The 16,073-nt window shown below is 42.5% G+C and overlaps 1 protein-coding gene across 8 annotated transcripts in view; it reads right to left on the bottom strand.

The window, feature by feature from the left end:
• The window catches only part of KASH5 (KASH domain containing 5), a 73,621-nt gene that overhangs the window by 34,269 nt on the left and 23,279 nt on the right, over positions 1–16,073 (bottom strand). For all 8 annotated transcript variants that reach the window (XM_069947305.1, XM_069947304.1, XM_069947302.1 and 5 more), the window contains exons 7-12: positions 14,067–14,228; positions 11,817–11,934; positions 9,501–9,551; positions 4,558–4,635; positions 4,399–4,455; positions 1,786–1,845 (exon numbers count right to left, since the gene is read on the bottom strand). In XM_069947305.1, the coding sequence (XP_069803406.1) occupies positions 1,786–1,845; positions 4,399–4,455; positions 4,558–4,635; positions 9,501–9,551; positions 11,817–11,934; positions 14,067–14,228 (526 nt within the window). The remainder of the gene's footprint in view (positions 1–1,785; positions 1,846–4,398; positions 4,456–4,557; positions 4,636–9,500; positions 9,552–11,816; positions 11,935–14,066; positions 14,229–16,073) is intronic.

Genomic DNA, 16,073 nt, shown 5'->3' with positions numbered 1-16,073 from the left:
CCAGACTGTTCCAGTCTAAAAATGATGCAGTCCTGCAATCAAACTGCAATGTGTAAACACGGCCTAAAGCCAAATGCAATGATCCAAAAATAAAGTGCAACAGAATCCTGTAGTCCTGTATTTGACAGACACCTGTGCTTTTTTATCATAACAAGCCAAAAATGGGATATTAAGCAGTGTTAATAGCAGAAGACAAGTATTACAAGTATTATTAATAATCCTCTTTCATGTCTATAACATTGAAACGAGACCGCTTGTAATGAATGGGTCCATGAATCTGCTGTACCACCGCTATCGATGGCGTAAGCAGCACCAGGGAGCGGAGTCTAATGGACCACTGGTCTTCACTAGAGCCTACCACAAGGTGGGTTGGATTTGCCCCTGGCAGGCGAGGTGCAGTGAGAGATACGTAGGCAGGAAGACAGAACCGCAGCAGGACTCACGGCAGAGACCAGGGCTATAATCACAGATAGCAGGAACCATGGGCAGGAATCATGGGCCAAGAAGCTGGGACTACTATGCAAGGGTTGCAATAGCAGAGGCTCCAACAGGGGAAGGACAAGGCAGGTGCATATTAATAGGGACGGTGATTAAGTGCATAACCAATCAAGGTTGATGGCCCTTTAAATCTTGACTGCCTGGGGTTTGCATGCCCTAGGAGGAGGGGATGCATGCACCCAACCCAAGTGCAGGCATGGTGGCAGCCCGGAACATGGGACGTACACCACTGATGGCAGCCAGCATAGCCTTTTACCCATGTGAATCGATAGGCTTGGGGCACTAATGTTTCTGTTGTTGGTTCACCACCTGTCCCTCCTTGAACTACTTTTACTAGGTACTAGTCACTGCATGCTGGGAACAACCACAAAACCAGTTTTAGAGATGCTGTAACCCAGTCAACTAGACATCAAAATTAGGTCCCTGTCAAAATCACATAGATCTTTAGGCCTTATTTTAATGTCCCCTGCACGGTCTGTAAATATGGATGATGTGCTATGGAACGGAGTTCGGAGTTCCCGGTATAATCGCTCATTATGATGCTGGGAGCTCCGAAACTGTTTAAATATTCACACTACTGTACTGATATGCTGTTTTATAGCACATCATCAGTATTTACGAACTGTGTTCGGAACATGGGAATAAGGCTTACGCTTACCCTTTTTCCTGTTTCTAAGACAGGGTTTACATTGTAAGGCTATGTTCACACAACGTATATTTTCGTAAAGTCAAGGCTGTGGAAAGCCCTGTCATTGCAACTATGGAGCGAGCGGTTTCAGCCACTTGCTTCATAGTGTGCAGTGGAGAGTTCTGATGCGGACGTGCACTGATGCGCCCGCATCAGAACCCTGCAGCTGCAAAGATCATCCGGCCGATACTGCAGTACCGGCCGGAATGATCTTTTTAGAGACGGGCCGTTCCGTGACCCGGACGGTCTCTTACAACGTGTGAACATAGCCTAATTGTGCTTTCCAAGGCCAGATGATGACAGGGTGCTGAGTTATCTGTGCTTTGGAAGATACCATCATGGTGTGAATACACCATAACTCCATCATCAATTTCATGAACTGATTGTTTTTTGTTTTTTGCCTACTATATCCCACTCCCAACCAGATAAGTAAGGTTAATCACTTTAATTGTCAGTGGCATTAATATTTTGGCTGGGCTATGTATATCTCTCTGAAATGGTTGATATATCCCAGTATGTGCTGAATGTATACATGTATATACAGTATATGACATTTTATTCTCCTCAAAAGACACATTTAAAAAATTCAGCAGACTGACCTGTAACAAGATTTTTTGCTCTTCCACTAGTCCCTTTAGTTCTTCCGATTGAATAGCTTTCTATAAATATGCATTCAAGTGTTACCATCATTTACATGCACTAAAACATGTCTAAACACTAACATTTCCGTATCCTTACATATTCTGCACTGCGGTTGTCCCACACCGTAAGTACTGGAAAGAGCACTTTGGGGGATTAAAAGCATAGAAGAAGAAAATGTGTAACAATGAAATCCAAAGGATAAGATAATCTATTTTTCTGAAGCGTCAGTGACATCTGCTGGCTATAATCAACCACATTTGCTTTAAATTTTCAACAACGGTTGTGATTACTACTGAACTGCTGCAGCTGAGGGAATCCTGGCTGGAGTTTATACACATAGTATACACTCCAGTCGGGATCACTAGTGGCGCCGCAAAAAACGGACATGTCTGTTTTCTGCGGCCGCTGTTCATTTAATAGCGGCCACAGGAACCTGTTAGTTCACACAATGGAGCATGCGGTCAGGATGATCTTCTCTGACACTGGCTGTTCTTTGACCCGGCCGGTGTCTTACGCAGGGCTGGCTCCAGGTTTCTGTGGGCCCTTGGGCAACAGAGTCTCCACGGGCCCCTCATCCATCCACTATGCACCCATCATCTACACACTATGCACAATCACTTGGGACAACACTAACATACACAAACACACATTATTGACACAGACATTGACTGACACTGACTAACTTACGCTGACTGACTGAAACAGACACTGACTGACACACACACTGACTGACAGTGACAGACTGACACACACTGAGACTGTCTTACAGACACTGAGTGACACCAGTAGTGGATTATAATAGGGACGTTTGGGGCGGCAGCCCGGGGCCCTGAGCTCCTGGGGGGCCCATGACCACCCAAAAAGACTTATACTTTCAGTGGTGTACTGTCTCCTGGCTACACTTCCACCATGATTTGCAAAAAATCACAGTTTTTTTATGGCAATTTTGCACAAATCAGGACATCATGACATTATCTATCCTGTACTATGAACGCCAGGTTAGTGCTTCCATAGTTATAGTGGGGTGGGGGGGCCCAGGCTTGGTGAACAGCCCGGGGCCTATGGTAAAGTTAATCCGTCCCTGACTGACACACATTGACTAACATGCACTGACTGACAGACACACTAACACCCTGACAGACAGTACTTACAGCTCAGTCTTCCCCCTCTTCCTCTCTGTCGGGCTGCTCTCCACCCTGTAAGGTGGAGGACCTTCGGGTCATGTGATCAGGTCCTTCATCCTTGCCTCCTGTATTTTCTGATGTTCAGCCTGCTCACCTTGCACCAAACAGAGCAGGCTGAGCATTAGAACACTGGACCCTCTCTGGGCCCCTATAAGCGCTGTGGGTCCCGGCACATGCCCAGGTAAGCCATGTGCTGACGCCGGCCCTGGTCTTACGCCATGTCAACATGGCCTAAGATTGTGACTGTTTCCCCCACTAAGGCTGGAAACACACACAGCAGTTTTTGTGCCAAAACCAGAAGTGGATCCAACAGGAATGAGAAGTACAAGTCCCCCCTTTATAATTTCCATCCCATCTGATTCCTCTTGGGGCTTCGCCATAAAAACTGTGTGTCAGTTTTCTAAAGAATTTTTTGGGCGAATAGCAGATTGAGCTTTAGAGTCTATGGGACAGGCAGAACTTCAAGCGTAGACCGCCGTGCGGCCTCACCTTGAAATTTTGGCAAGTGTTCCGTAGTGTGCACATACCCTAAAGGTGATAATTTTTATAAGACGCATTGGAGAACTTCTGAGTTTCAGATTAAATAGAATAGTTAATATGTGCAAGTTAAAGGAGTACTCCAGAGGGGAAAAATTTTTTTAAATCAACTGATGTCCTTTCTGACACAGTGCTCTCTGCTGCCACCTCTGTCCATTACAGGAACTGCCTGGAGCATTAGCAAATCCCAATAGAAAACCTCCCCTGCTCTGGACAGTTCCTGTCACGGACATAGGTGGCAGCAAAGAGCACCATGTGAGATTGCAAAGAAAACACTTCCTGCAGGACATACAGTAGCTGATAAGTACTGGAAGACTTACGATTTTTAAATAGAAGTAATTTAAAAATCTATATAACTTTCTTACACCAGTTGATTTAAAAACAATTGGTGTCAGAAAAATAACTATTTGTAGTTTGGAACCATGGTGCGTAATACTCTCTGCATTAGTTGTTTCACCTTTTTACCTTTTTATCCTAGATACAGTGGAAGAATAATAAAAAAAGTAGTTGTATCAGTGTGAATACCCTTTAAATGAATTCTCTTACTTCTTGGGCACAGGTTTTTTTTCCTTAAATATTAACTTTCCTTTGCATTTTAAATAGAGCACTACTTATGCTTATGCGTGAACCAATGAAAAACTGGGCACATTCAGCTGAGCCAGCTGGCACCTGTGATCATTTTAATCCATGTTATATATCTACATGGCAAAATATAATAAAATCTTAGTTTTAAAATGCCTGACAACTTTACATAGCTTACAATAAAACAAGAATAGTTTGGCCCTATTGACCTACAGGAAATATAACTTTTTCTGGCATTTACCAACATGAGAAAGCTCGTGAACTCACCTGCGTCAGCAGCTCTTCTTTCTGCACCAGAAGGTTTTCGTATTCACACAGCTGGTGCTGATAATATATTTTATTAATAGAAAACAGTAAAATGATTAACACAGTCTGCAGTGCTCCTAGTTGTGACCCATGCCAAGCACTTTGATAACATACACTTACCAGTAACTTTGAGTTCTCTGCTATAAGATAATCCAGCTTCTCTTTCAGCCTCTCATTCTCTGAGATCAACTTATCATTCTGCAGGACACAGGTATTTTCATGGTTAAATACTGACTTTTGTTTTTTAAATTAATCTTTATTTAAAAAAAAAAAAAAAACATTTTTAAAATACCAATCATCCTGTGTAGAAATTCCAGTTTTACAATAGGACACAGTTATTCATATATTTTTATTATTATTATTAATAAAAAAATATATATATTTCAGAAGTACAAATATAAAGGTCCCCCACGGACATTAAACAATTTTTAGTTAAAGCGGCTGATTTCAGCAAGACCAGACAACCATCTAATGTCTATGGGGGCCATCTGACTGTTCAGTTTAAGCTGCCCAATCCATTTGTTCTTGGGAAGATATGCTGCCGCCAAAGGAGTGTTATCCCTCCCTCCATTTTATGTGTATAAGCAGATCAGCATTTGGCCGACAACTATTTGTCATATTAATAACAGCATGCCCTTTAGTGTTTGTGAGGACTGAAGCCTCACTGAGAAGCTCAGTCAGGACCATATTAGATGACCCTATCAATAATGTAACAAGCCCTCATTTACTGAGACTATTACATGGCTCGACCGTTGCGCAGCAAGGGCTGCATGGACATTGTTAGCAATGTCCGTGCAGCCCTTGCCTAGTGTAAAATAATAGAATTCATTCATACCTGTCCACGGTCCCCAAAGCTTCTGCTCGCTTCTCGATGTCTTCCAGGAATCTGTCATTGTCTTTATTACACAGAGCAATAATCTACAGAATTGGCCTGATTCGGCAGACTATGGCTCTCTGTAATAGGGCCCTTATACTCAGATTCGGCTCCAGATTTTTGCCGGCGACAGAGCCTCAGCAGGCCCCTCATCCATCCATTATGCAGCCATCATCCACACACTATGTACGACCACTTCAGGCACCACTGACATACACAAACACACTGACAGACTGACACAGACACTGACTGACTGACACACTCAGCACTTACAGCTCAGTCTTCTCCCTCTTCCTTTCTGTCGGATGGCTCTCCACACTGTAAGGTTGAGGACCTTTGGGTCATGTGATCAGGTCCTTTACTCTTTTTTTATTTCAGCGCTCGCCCTGTACTACAGTGAGCAGGCTAAACATTAGAACACTGGGTACCTCTCCATCTCTGGGCCCCTAAAGGTGCTGTGGGCCCCGGCACTTGCCTGGGTAAGCCCTGAGCTGACTCTGGCCCTGCTTATACTAAGAGGTGTTATACCTCTTAGGATCACAGGTTACATTAGAATTGTACACAGAGGGACTGTGTTTTTAACATTTTTTTGTTGGTATCACCCCATTTTTTAGTAGCAATGAAGGGGTGGGGGTTTCTATAGGGGTTATTACTCTTTGCCATGTGCCCCCTCACTTTTACCACTTGCATTTTTTACTGTGGAACAATCTAGTTTTGCAATGCAGATAGTGACAGTGGTTTTAACAGGCAAAACATTTCTGAAATGGGTTTCACCTGTTAAAGGCACATTGTCAATAACTGCATTGTTTGGGGCTATTCTTTTTTACCTGTATCTTTACATTGCAATAAAAACTTGAACAGAATTCAGCATACGACCCCAACCTTATGCACCAATCTGACAACTTGGTGTGAATTAAAGTATAACTCCGTGTTGCTGTATGAGTATACAGAAGGACCATATTTTCTGGCGTATAAGACGACCCCCAACTTTTCTAGTTAAAATAGAGAGTTTGTGATATACTCGATGTATAAGACTACCGCTCTTCCAACGCACATCTAATATTTTTTTTTTTTTTTTAAGTCAGCCGCGAGATCTGATAGGCAGAGAAGGACATACAGTAATACAGATAGGATACAAGGGTGGGCAGACGGGTGAAAGAGGTGTGTTTTTCTGGGCACAGCGCCACTCTACCATATCTTTTTTCCATATCCTGGATGCCTGCAGCTTGCTCTGTTCTTCATACCGTATGTGGCGACTGCAGATTCTCCAGTCTAATTCCTAAGTTTTTAAGCACCTGACCTACATCTGGCGTATAAGATGACTCCTGAATGTTGTGAAAATTTTCCTGGGTTAAAAAGTAGCCTTACACGCAGGAAAATACTGTACTTATATAGATCTATTATACATCAGCTATTACTCTAATTCCATATCCCTATATATTGGATAAAAAGAAGAAAAAATACTGCGGGAGCGGCTAGGTCCTTAACAATGAAAACTCCAACAAAAAAAGGAACCAAAGAAAAAAGAAACACACTTACACTTGGTGAGTGGTGCAAACACCACTCACAAAGATACAACGGCCATATACATGGATCTGATGATTTCAGCTGGGATCGCACATGCAAGGGTGGCACTCCCCAGAAAAATTAGAGAAAGCTGTATGTAAATGTGAAAAATATAGCAAATTTTATTTTATTAGTACACAAAAGTCAAGAAAGTGCACAACATACAAATTAAAAACACTTAAAACCACAACATACACAGGTCCATGTTAAATAAACATGGAACCAGGACGAACTGACATGTGTCAATGTGATAAACCCCCCTATGGTAAATAATACTGACTCACAACATGAAGTGATATAAATGTGTCAAAATGTGAGCAATAGTGTCTCTGTAAGTAACTCAGCTCGATGGACACAAAACAACCCAAACAGGTAAAGGGTAGAAAATGAAAACAATGTATGGGAGTCAATAGATGGAATCAGATATCACCAGAGGGGGAGTCCATGTCAGGGTCCGAGAAACCCCACGCGTTCCGTCTCCGTCACGAGACTTTCTCAAGGGTAAAGGTACATTGACTTATTAGACATATATATAGCACTTCCAATCAGTATAAATTAGTTACCATGTCCATAGATGAACAACCATGCCCCTCATCAAGTGTGGATCTCGATCCGTGCCTCCATCATGGCCGCGGCGTCAACCCACGGCCACTGCGCATGCCCAAAGATGATGACACCGCCCTCTAGTCATGTGGTCAGTGACGTATAAAATTCAACTTTATTGACACCAACCAAACATTAACACTACAGCCTTGCCAGCGCCGCCGCGTCCAAAAACTACACCGCACATGCGCACATGGGAGATGTCAACCTCCAATGTTATGTATAGTGGTACGTATGATCCAATGAGTAAACAGCGGCAGACCCAACACCCCCCAGCATAAATCAACCGCTAGTTCAATCTGTTGGACATAAATCACAGAGCCGCATAATCTGCATTCTCAATCCTAAATATTTCATATATTTCAAAAGTTGGTTCTATAGATTTCGCATATAACTTTAGACCATGATTCAGTATAGAAAAAATGAGCATTCCAATAAATACTAAAAAAAATAAATAAATAAATAAATAAATATGCACAAAGATAATAAGTGATAGACATTAAATATACCAAAATAACTAATAATGTATATAATATAGCTACAAATATATAATGATACACCAGTTCCCACATATAAGTAAATAAATAAATAAATATATATATATATATATATATATATACACATAGATATAATCCTACATATACAACCAATGAATACAAAACATTTTTATGTTAAACCGCATAATAACCGCCCAGTGCATCTCTTCATATCCAGGTAATACTCATATCCTACCTATAATAAATCTTCCCCCTTAGTATAATGTTTATTTAACATGGACCTGTGTATGTTGTGGTTTTAAGTGTTTTTAATTTGTATGTTGTGCACTTTCTTGACTTTTGTGTACTAATAAAATAAAATTTGCTATATTTTTCACATTTACATACAGCTTTCTCTAATTTTTCTGGGGAGTGCCACCCTTGCATGTGTGACATGGCTTTTCTTTGTTTGTTGATTTGTATGAGCTTTTTCATGTCATATTGGGTTGAGCACCCTGCTTTATAGATTTTAGTAGTGCCTTGCCCTCCTTTTTGTTTTTGGTTCAGCCTGGATCGCTGCACCCTCCGGACACTGATAAGAGCTCCGGCTCGTATAAGCAGAAGGAAGCGGCAACACGCACAAGAAAAAACAAAAGTGGGGAGCGATCAACTTCAAAACCAGCTCTATTATACAATCAAAGGAAAGGTAAAGGACTGGTCAGGACTGTGTTGCTGCAGGGTCTGTCTGTGTCCCGGGCTTTCTGTGAGGTACAAGAGAACAGTAATGGCCGTGTGAGGAGTTTCTGGACATTGGAATCGGATCACTACAGGTATCCGTAATACACAGGCCGCAACTGAAGACTCTGGGAGGACTTCAAGCAGCAGAATATTGCCTTTATTAATACAAGCTATCCGGGCAACGGAGGGGAGTAGGTCGATCTCCCCTCCGAGAAGTGAGTGAACATTGGTTTATCTTTACCTTTCCTTTGATTGCATAATAGAGCTGGTTTTGAAGTTGATCGCTCCCCACTTTTGTTTTTTCTTGTGCGTGTTGCCGCTTCCTTCTGCATATCCCTATATATATCATTGCATGTATTGTGGTTGAATCCTCCTGAAAACAGAGACATAAAGCCACACATGTACTGAAGCAATATTGTGCCATTTCCTGCACATTTTGAGCCAACAGTATTGGCTTATGTTGGCGCAGCGTCTACCTTACACATTTATCGCCTCATTTGCCAACAATATAAAACAACCTGGCCAGTTTTCCAATAAAAGCACACATATGGACAAAAAAAGCACTTATGGGACTATCCAGAAACACATTGTAGTTATGTAGAGGATTGCTCGGCTGCTTGTTGCATAACTAACTAGAAAGTGGTCTGTTTTTTTGCAACTATTGGCCAATGCATGGACACCTCCAATTTACAAATCTCATTGACACTCAGTGTGCAATTTATTGCACAACACTCCACAATCCAGGCCTAACGGTGCCCATGGCCCTGTGATATAGATCTGTAATGACTTTCATACTTTTATATTACCTCCTCCAGTAAACTTTGCTTCTGACTACATAGCAAAAGTGTATCCTTTTCCTGTAGATATAAATACAAAATGAATGAAAGCAAATATATAAAGCTGACATATCAATAAAAATAGAAACAAAGAACAAAAAAAAAAAAAAAAAAAAAAAGGCAGAGCGCCTCATAGAGTAGTACCTCAGGATAGAAATAATGATCTAACACATGTAAAAAATCATTGCTCACCTTTTGGGGTTGTGGAAACAGAGCCACAACACCCAGCAGCACATGTAATAGTGTCCAACACACCTCCCAGGGATAGTGGTAGCAGCAGTCTTCACAACAGGTCTAAACCGGGCTCCTTATGCAAGGACCCGTGGAGTCAGGTAAAACCAAATGGTGCCAAAAATGACAAAAAATGACCTGGAGATTGCGCTCACCACCAAACAACGTAGTAGAAACCGATGTTCACATAAAACACGATTTATTCAGTCCAACAATAATGCGTTTCAGGGCTATGGCGCCCCTTCGTCAGATTCAGGACAAACATAGTATGCTCATGACACAGACCATACTTAAAGGGAACCTGTCACCCCCCGTACCGGGGTGACAGGCTCCCGACCCCCCGTTAGAGACCCCTATACTTACCTCATCCCGCCGGGTCCCGCTTCTGGATTTGGTCGGGTCCCGGAGATCTCAGCCGCTGCAGCCCGGCGCGCGCGCTGAGAGATGAGTCCAACACCCATAGAGAATGACGGGAGAGTCCAGCGCTCAGTCATTCTCTATGAGCGTTGGACTCATCTGTCAGCGCGCACGCCGGGCTGCAGCGGCTGAGATCTCCGGGACCCGACCATCTTCAGAAGCGGGACCCGGCGGGATTAGGTAAGTATAGGGGTCTCTAACGGGGGGTCGGGAGCCTGTCACCCCGGCACGGGGGGTGACAGGTTCCCTTTAAATACAGCAAGGAATCACAATGATTAGGCTAAAGGAGGGCCGGTCCATTTCCTCCTCCCGGGTAGTTAACCCTATACACATCAGTGCAAAATTTACATAGTGAAGGTGACATATACAGAATTCACATAAAAAATTCACATAAAAAATACACATACAAAACCTTCATACAAAGTCCATAAAATCAATCCATATGTACATTTCCCATATAGTTCATATAAAATCAGATATCAATAAAAATATCTCCAGAATACAGGATAGGGTCAGGGGACTAACACAACTGGAGACAGGTATGGATCTTCCATGAGAGATCAGCCCCATTAGATATTTACCACATATCCTGTGGACACATCATAAATGTATATGATGGGAATGCCTCTTTTAATTACATTGAAGTGAGTAATGCTGCGTTTACACGGAATGATTATCGTGCGAATTCGCACGATAACGATCGAATTCGAATGATAAACGTACGTGTAAACGCAGTGAACGATCAAACGACGAATGAGAAATCGTTCATTTTGATCTTACAACATGTTCTAAAATCGTCGTTCGCAAAAAATTTGCTGATCGCTCCGTGTAAACAGTCGTCGCGAAAGTCCGGCGGCCCGCAGCCCGGCCCCCCGCTCATCTGCAGCCCGCCCCCCCCCCCCGCTCATCCACAGCCCCCTGCAGCGGCTCGATCGCCACCCCCGCCGCCCCGATCGCCCCCCTGCCGCCGCCGCCGCTCCGATCGCAATAGCCACATCACAATAGCCCTTATACAGGAATGTGTTGTTCGAGAGATTCTCTTTTTTTTTAAATTTCCCCTAATATATGGCTGCGACCACACAACACCTTGGGGGAGATTTATAAAAGGGTGTAAATATACACCTGGTGTAAAATGCCCACAGCAACCAATCACAGCTCCTCTTATATTTTACTAGAGCTGAAAGCTGAGCTGTGATTGGTTGCTGTGGGCAGTTCACACCAGGTGTATATTTACACCCTTTCATAAATCTCCCCGCATATTTTAACGTAACGCCCATTATTTTAAAAATAACGTATGTTATTCGGGCTCAAAATGACGCCTGACCAAAAAAAAATTAAAAATCTGCTGTTAAACTGCCAAAAAGAGACCTTGTGTGGTTGTGGCCTACATGTGTGATGTTTTTAACTTATGAGAGTCTTATTGGGTCACTGCTACTTTTGGGTGACACTGACACCGTGTCACCTGTGTTATAAGTGGATGCATTCACATTATCACAATTGTTTATCACAGGATTAATTTAATTGTATATGGTTCCCAAACTCCTGGTAATTCAAGACTACAATCACAATGATACAACTAGTGATAGCAAATACAAAATATAAGAATGGCTGGGATCTGTATTACTGAACCATACTAACCAGCTGCTTCTTTTCTGCAGTCACAACACTTATTTTGTCTTCCAGGCGTTTGACAAACATCTTTGTATCTTCAAGTTCATTGCAAATAGACTGGGCATGCTGCAAGGCCTGCTGGGAACTAAATATATAGTACAACATACTATCAAATCTATCAGGGATCCTTCAGGAAAATAGTTCTAACATCCTAAATGTCCGATAACACAATAGCTTATGCACATATTTAAAGGGAATGTGTCATCAGAAAATGAGCTGCTGCTTAAATCAAGTTGTTGTTTTTTTTTAAATTTAAAGGGCATCTGCCAGCTCTGTATTGTGCTTAGAGCTGCAGATATGGACAGGTAACTGGAAGGGTAAAAAAAGAGAAGATACCTGTCTGTTATCTTTTTGTTCTTTCCATACTTTTAAAATCATATTTACCTTCTAGGCCGAGCTGAGCTGGAGCATGCACACCTCTACCTCTAACACCCCACACCCCCCTTCTGTCCTGCAGGAATGAGGTACACGGTTTGGCTTCCAGTCCTGAGTCTTGTTCATCAATCATGCAGAGCAGAGGAGGGCAGGGAAGGGAGAAGGTGTGCATGCTGCAGCTCACCACAGACTATTGAAAAAAAAACATAATTTTATAACTTTTCTAACAGCTGTCAGCTAAGGGACAGGTATCTTTTTTTATCCCCTTTTAGCTTTCTGCCCATAGCTACAGCTCTGAGCAAAAGATAAAGCTGACAGATCTACTTTCCACATATTTTCTTTTAAGAAACAAGTTTTGTAATCCCTCATATGAACCCTTATCACTTATCTATCTATGACACATACTTAATATATTTACTATATAGAAAACCTGAGATATTATATAGCGAGCACCCCATGTACATACTCTGCAATTCAGATACTTCAGATAAACCAATTCCCGTTTGCACCCTTAGTCTATGTTCACACACTGTACAAAAAACTTCCGTTATGCCGTGAATGGCTGTTGTTTAATGCTACCTACATCCGGAATTCATGGTCACGATAAGTAATTCCAGCCGCAGGTAGTGTTAAACAATGGCCGTTCATGGCAGAACAGCCATTTTTATTACAGCGTGTGAACATAGCCTTAGCAGATGGAATTACTAAAATGCAACATAGAGAGAAAGGAGCTGCTGCACATCACACCTATGGCTGATACTAATGCCGCTACCCCAATGTCACAGGACCAAACCCAAAATGCCCCACCAAAACCCAGCCGGCACCACCGGCGGAGAAGGCTGCCCCCAAACAACACAAGTATGAATATGGTATTGCACTCACCACCACTGCTCCAGACAGAATGGGAAAGACATGAGGTACTGACATGTGAGCACAGGTGTATCCTGCTAATTTGGGTCACGTGGGTCTTATGAAGGGGAGTGCCAGCCGCTCAGAAAAGGGAGAAATATAAAATGCGACATGGAGAGAAAGGAGCTGCTGCACATCACACCTATGGCTGATACTAATGCAGCTAGGCTATTTATAAAAACCAACGCCAGGATGTTGGTATATAATTTGATCAAACCATATTGCCCCGTGTACCACGTGCTGGTCTCCTGGTTCACACGGGTCCCTACGCTAATTCCACACTGTGTTGGTCAGCAACCGCCAACCCCGCAAAGCGTGCACATGCAGGGAAGGGAGGCCATTGAATGGCCCTGCAACCCCAATATCACAGGACCAAACCCAAAATGCCCCACCAAAACCCAGGCGGCACCACTGGGCTGGCACTCCCCTTCATAAGACCCATGTGACCCAAATTGGCAGGATATACCTGTGCTCACATGTCAGTACCTCATGTCTTTCTGTCTGCAGCAGTGGTGGTGAGTGCAATACCATATTCATACTTGTGTTGTTTAGGGGCAGCCTTCTCCCCAGTGGTGCCAGCTGGGTTTTGGTGGGGCATTTTGGGTTTGGTCCTGTGACATTGGGGTTGCAAGGCCATTCCATGGCCTCCCTTCCCTGCATATGCATGCTTTGCTGGGTTAGCAGTCGCTGACTGACACAGTGTGGAGTTAGTGTAGGGACCCGTGTGAACCAGGAGACCGGCACGTGGTATACGGGGCAATATGGTTTGATCAAATTATATACCAACATCCTGGCATTGGTTTTTAAAAATAGACTAGCGGCATTAGTATCAGCCATAGGTGTGATGTGCAGCCGCTCCTTTCTCTCCATGTCATAATTACTAAAATGCCGCCATGTGTATGTCACTGGAAAAATTTTACCAAACACACTCACCTTTTTAATTTGCTTTTTAGGTTAGATATCTCTTCCATCAGAAGAGTGTTGGTTTCTTCTGCTATATCAAGACTCCTTTGTAGTTTTGCTTTCTGGTCAGTCAATTTTCTGTTTGTACAGTTCAGCTCAGCGATTTTGATGCTTAAATCTGTATGCTCTCCCCTTTAGAAATAAAGAAGGTACCATGGTCCCTTAAGTTACAGTATTAAAGGGGTTATTCACCTTATAGATTGTAAACCCTCTCGGGCAGGGTCCTCTTCCCCTTGTACTAGCCAACGGAATCACGTATTAAAATATAACTTTTAATAATTCATTTAAAAGTGTTGTATAAACAACCTAGCTACAACAGCAAAACAAGAACAAGAAATTATGTCCAAATATTAAAAGGGCACCTTACGACAATGCTGGAGTATTAAATCTCCAGGTACCCTGTTTTACTCGTACTCAATGGTACTGATAGATACGTAAAACAAGGTGATCACTAATAGTGTACTATTTCTGTCTTACTATTTCTGTCTTTACGCGTTTCACCCAGAGGTCACTCTGGGATCATCAGAAGACTATAGAATGACACAATGATTCATTATAGAGATTAGTAAAGTAACTATAAATGATACAAAAATGCAGATGTAATGGGTTACCATGTATTAGAAGCCCAGCCGGGCAATATACATGTATACACCTGTTATGGGGGTGTGAGATAAAGGGCGGCAATGTGGTTCCTGATGTCTGTAATCAGATGTCCATGCAGTTCATATTACACTATCAGGAGGTAGGCCCCCGATATACACTTGGAGCGCCTAGTCAAGACAGTGTGGCGATATATAGAAATGCAATAAGAATTCTAAATCAATGTAATATTGTACCAAAGACCATATTGTGCAGGATGAAACACACACTTTTCTGGCAGAAGGGGTCTATAGGATGCCGGGGTAGCAGCCTACATATACAGAGGTATCACTCAACTGAATGTGTTGGGGTTTAAGACAATGGTTATATCAATTCCCCTGATACCCCATAGGGCTTACTACACCTTTCTTGCATATATGACTCCCAGACTATTTCACATAGTATTTCATAGTTTCCACCAAACAGATGATATAGATGAACAGTCATTGGTATCTGATGTCACAAAGCATTTCACACAGGTTATATTATAGTCGCATAACCACAAACGAGACGGTCAGAACCACATGTCCCCTAAGGGATCACTCACTGTCCCCCACGTGCCCGAGATGGTGATTCCGGCATTTTCCCCTTGTACTAGTCTGCCATCATGTAATGTGTTTTGATCTTGTGTTGTTTCTGCTCGTTACCCCTATCTATTGTATAGCTCTCTGGAATTAAGGGCGCTCTATGAATAAATAATAATAATTAATTCAGGAATGCTCTATGGAACACTAGTATGTTGCATTGCTTCAGTGTACACAGTAGTTATAAGGACCATAACTACTCCTACAGCAGTCCTGATGGTAAAATCCACTGACCTATACAGACGTTAGTGGAGGTTTTCATTCCTAACTGGAAATTACCTGGAACAACACTGATGCCTATGAAGTTTAACAAGAAGTAAATTACGAGTTTTCGTGCACTCAGACTAATTAAGAAACTTTGGGATAATATAAAATATTCCGATTTGTTGGGCAGGGGAGCTGTATATATATATATATATATATATATATATATATATATATATATATATATAGAGGCTATGTTCACACTACGTAAGAGACCGGCCGTTCCGTGACCCGGCCGGGTCACGGAACAGCCGGTCTCTGGCCGGATCATCCGGATGATCTTTCCGGCCGCAGAGCTCTGATGCGGGCGCATCAGCGCGCGCCCTTATCAGAGCTTCCCATAGCTACAACGGCCGTACTTTTACGTAGTGTGAACATAGCCACAAAATGTTAATGTTTTTACAGATGGAGAGATTACACGGTTAGTACTGATCAAAATGAAAATAGAAAGCATGCATTTCTATAGTACTCCTAAGTATTGGATTGGGTC

The sequence above is a fragment of the Dendropsophus ebraccatus genome, chromosome 12, assembly GCF_027789765.1.
Source record: "Dendropsophus ebraccatus isolate aDenEbr1 chromosome 12, aDenEbr1.pat, whole genome shotgun sequence".
Classification (NCBI taxonomy): domain Eukaryota; kingdom Metazoa; phylum Chordata; class Amphibia; order Anura; family Hylidae; genus Dendropsophus; species Dendropsophus ebraccatus.
Note: the sequence above shows the minus strand (reverse complement) of the source record. Positions and strands in the feature narration are given on the sequence as shown.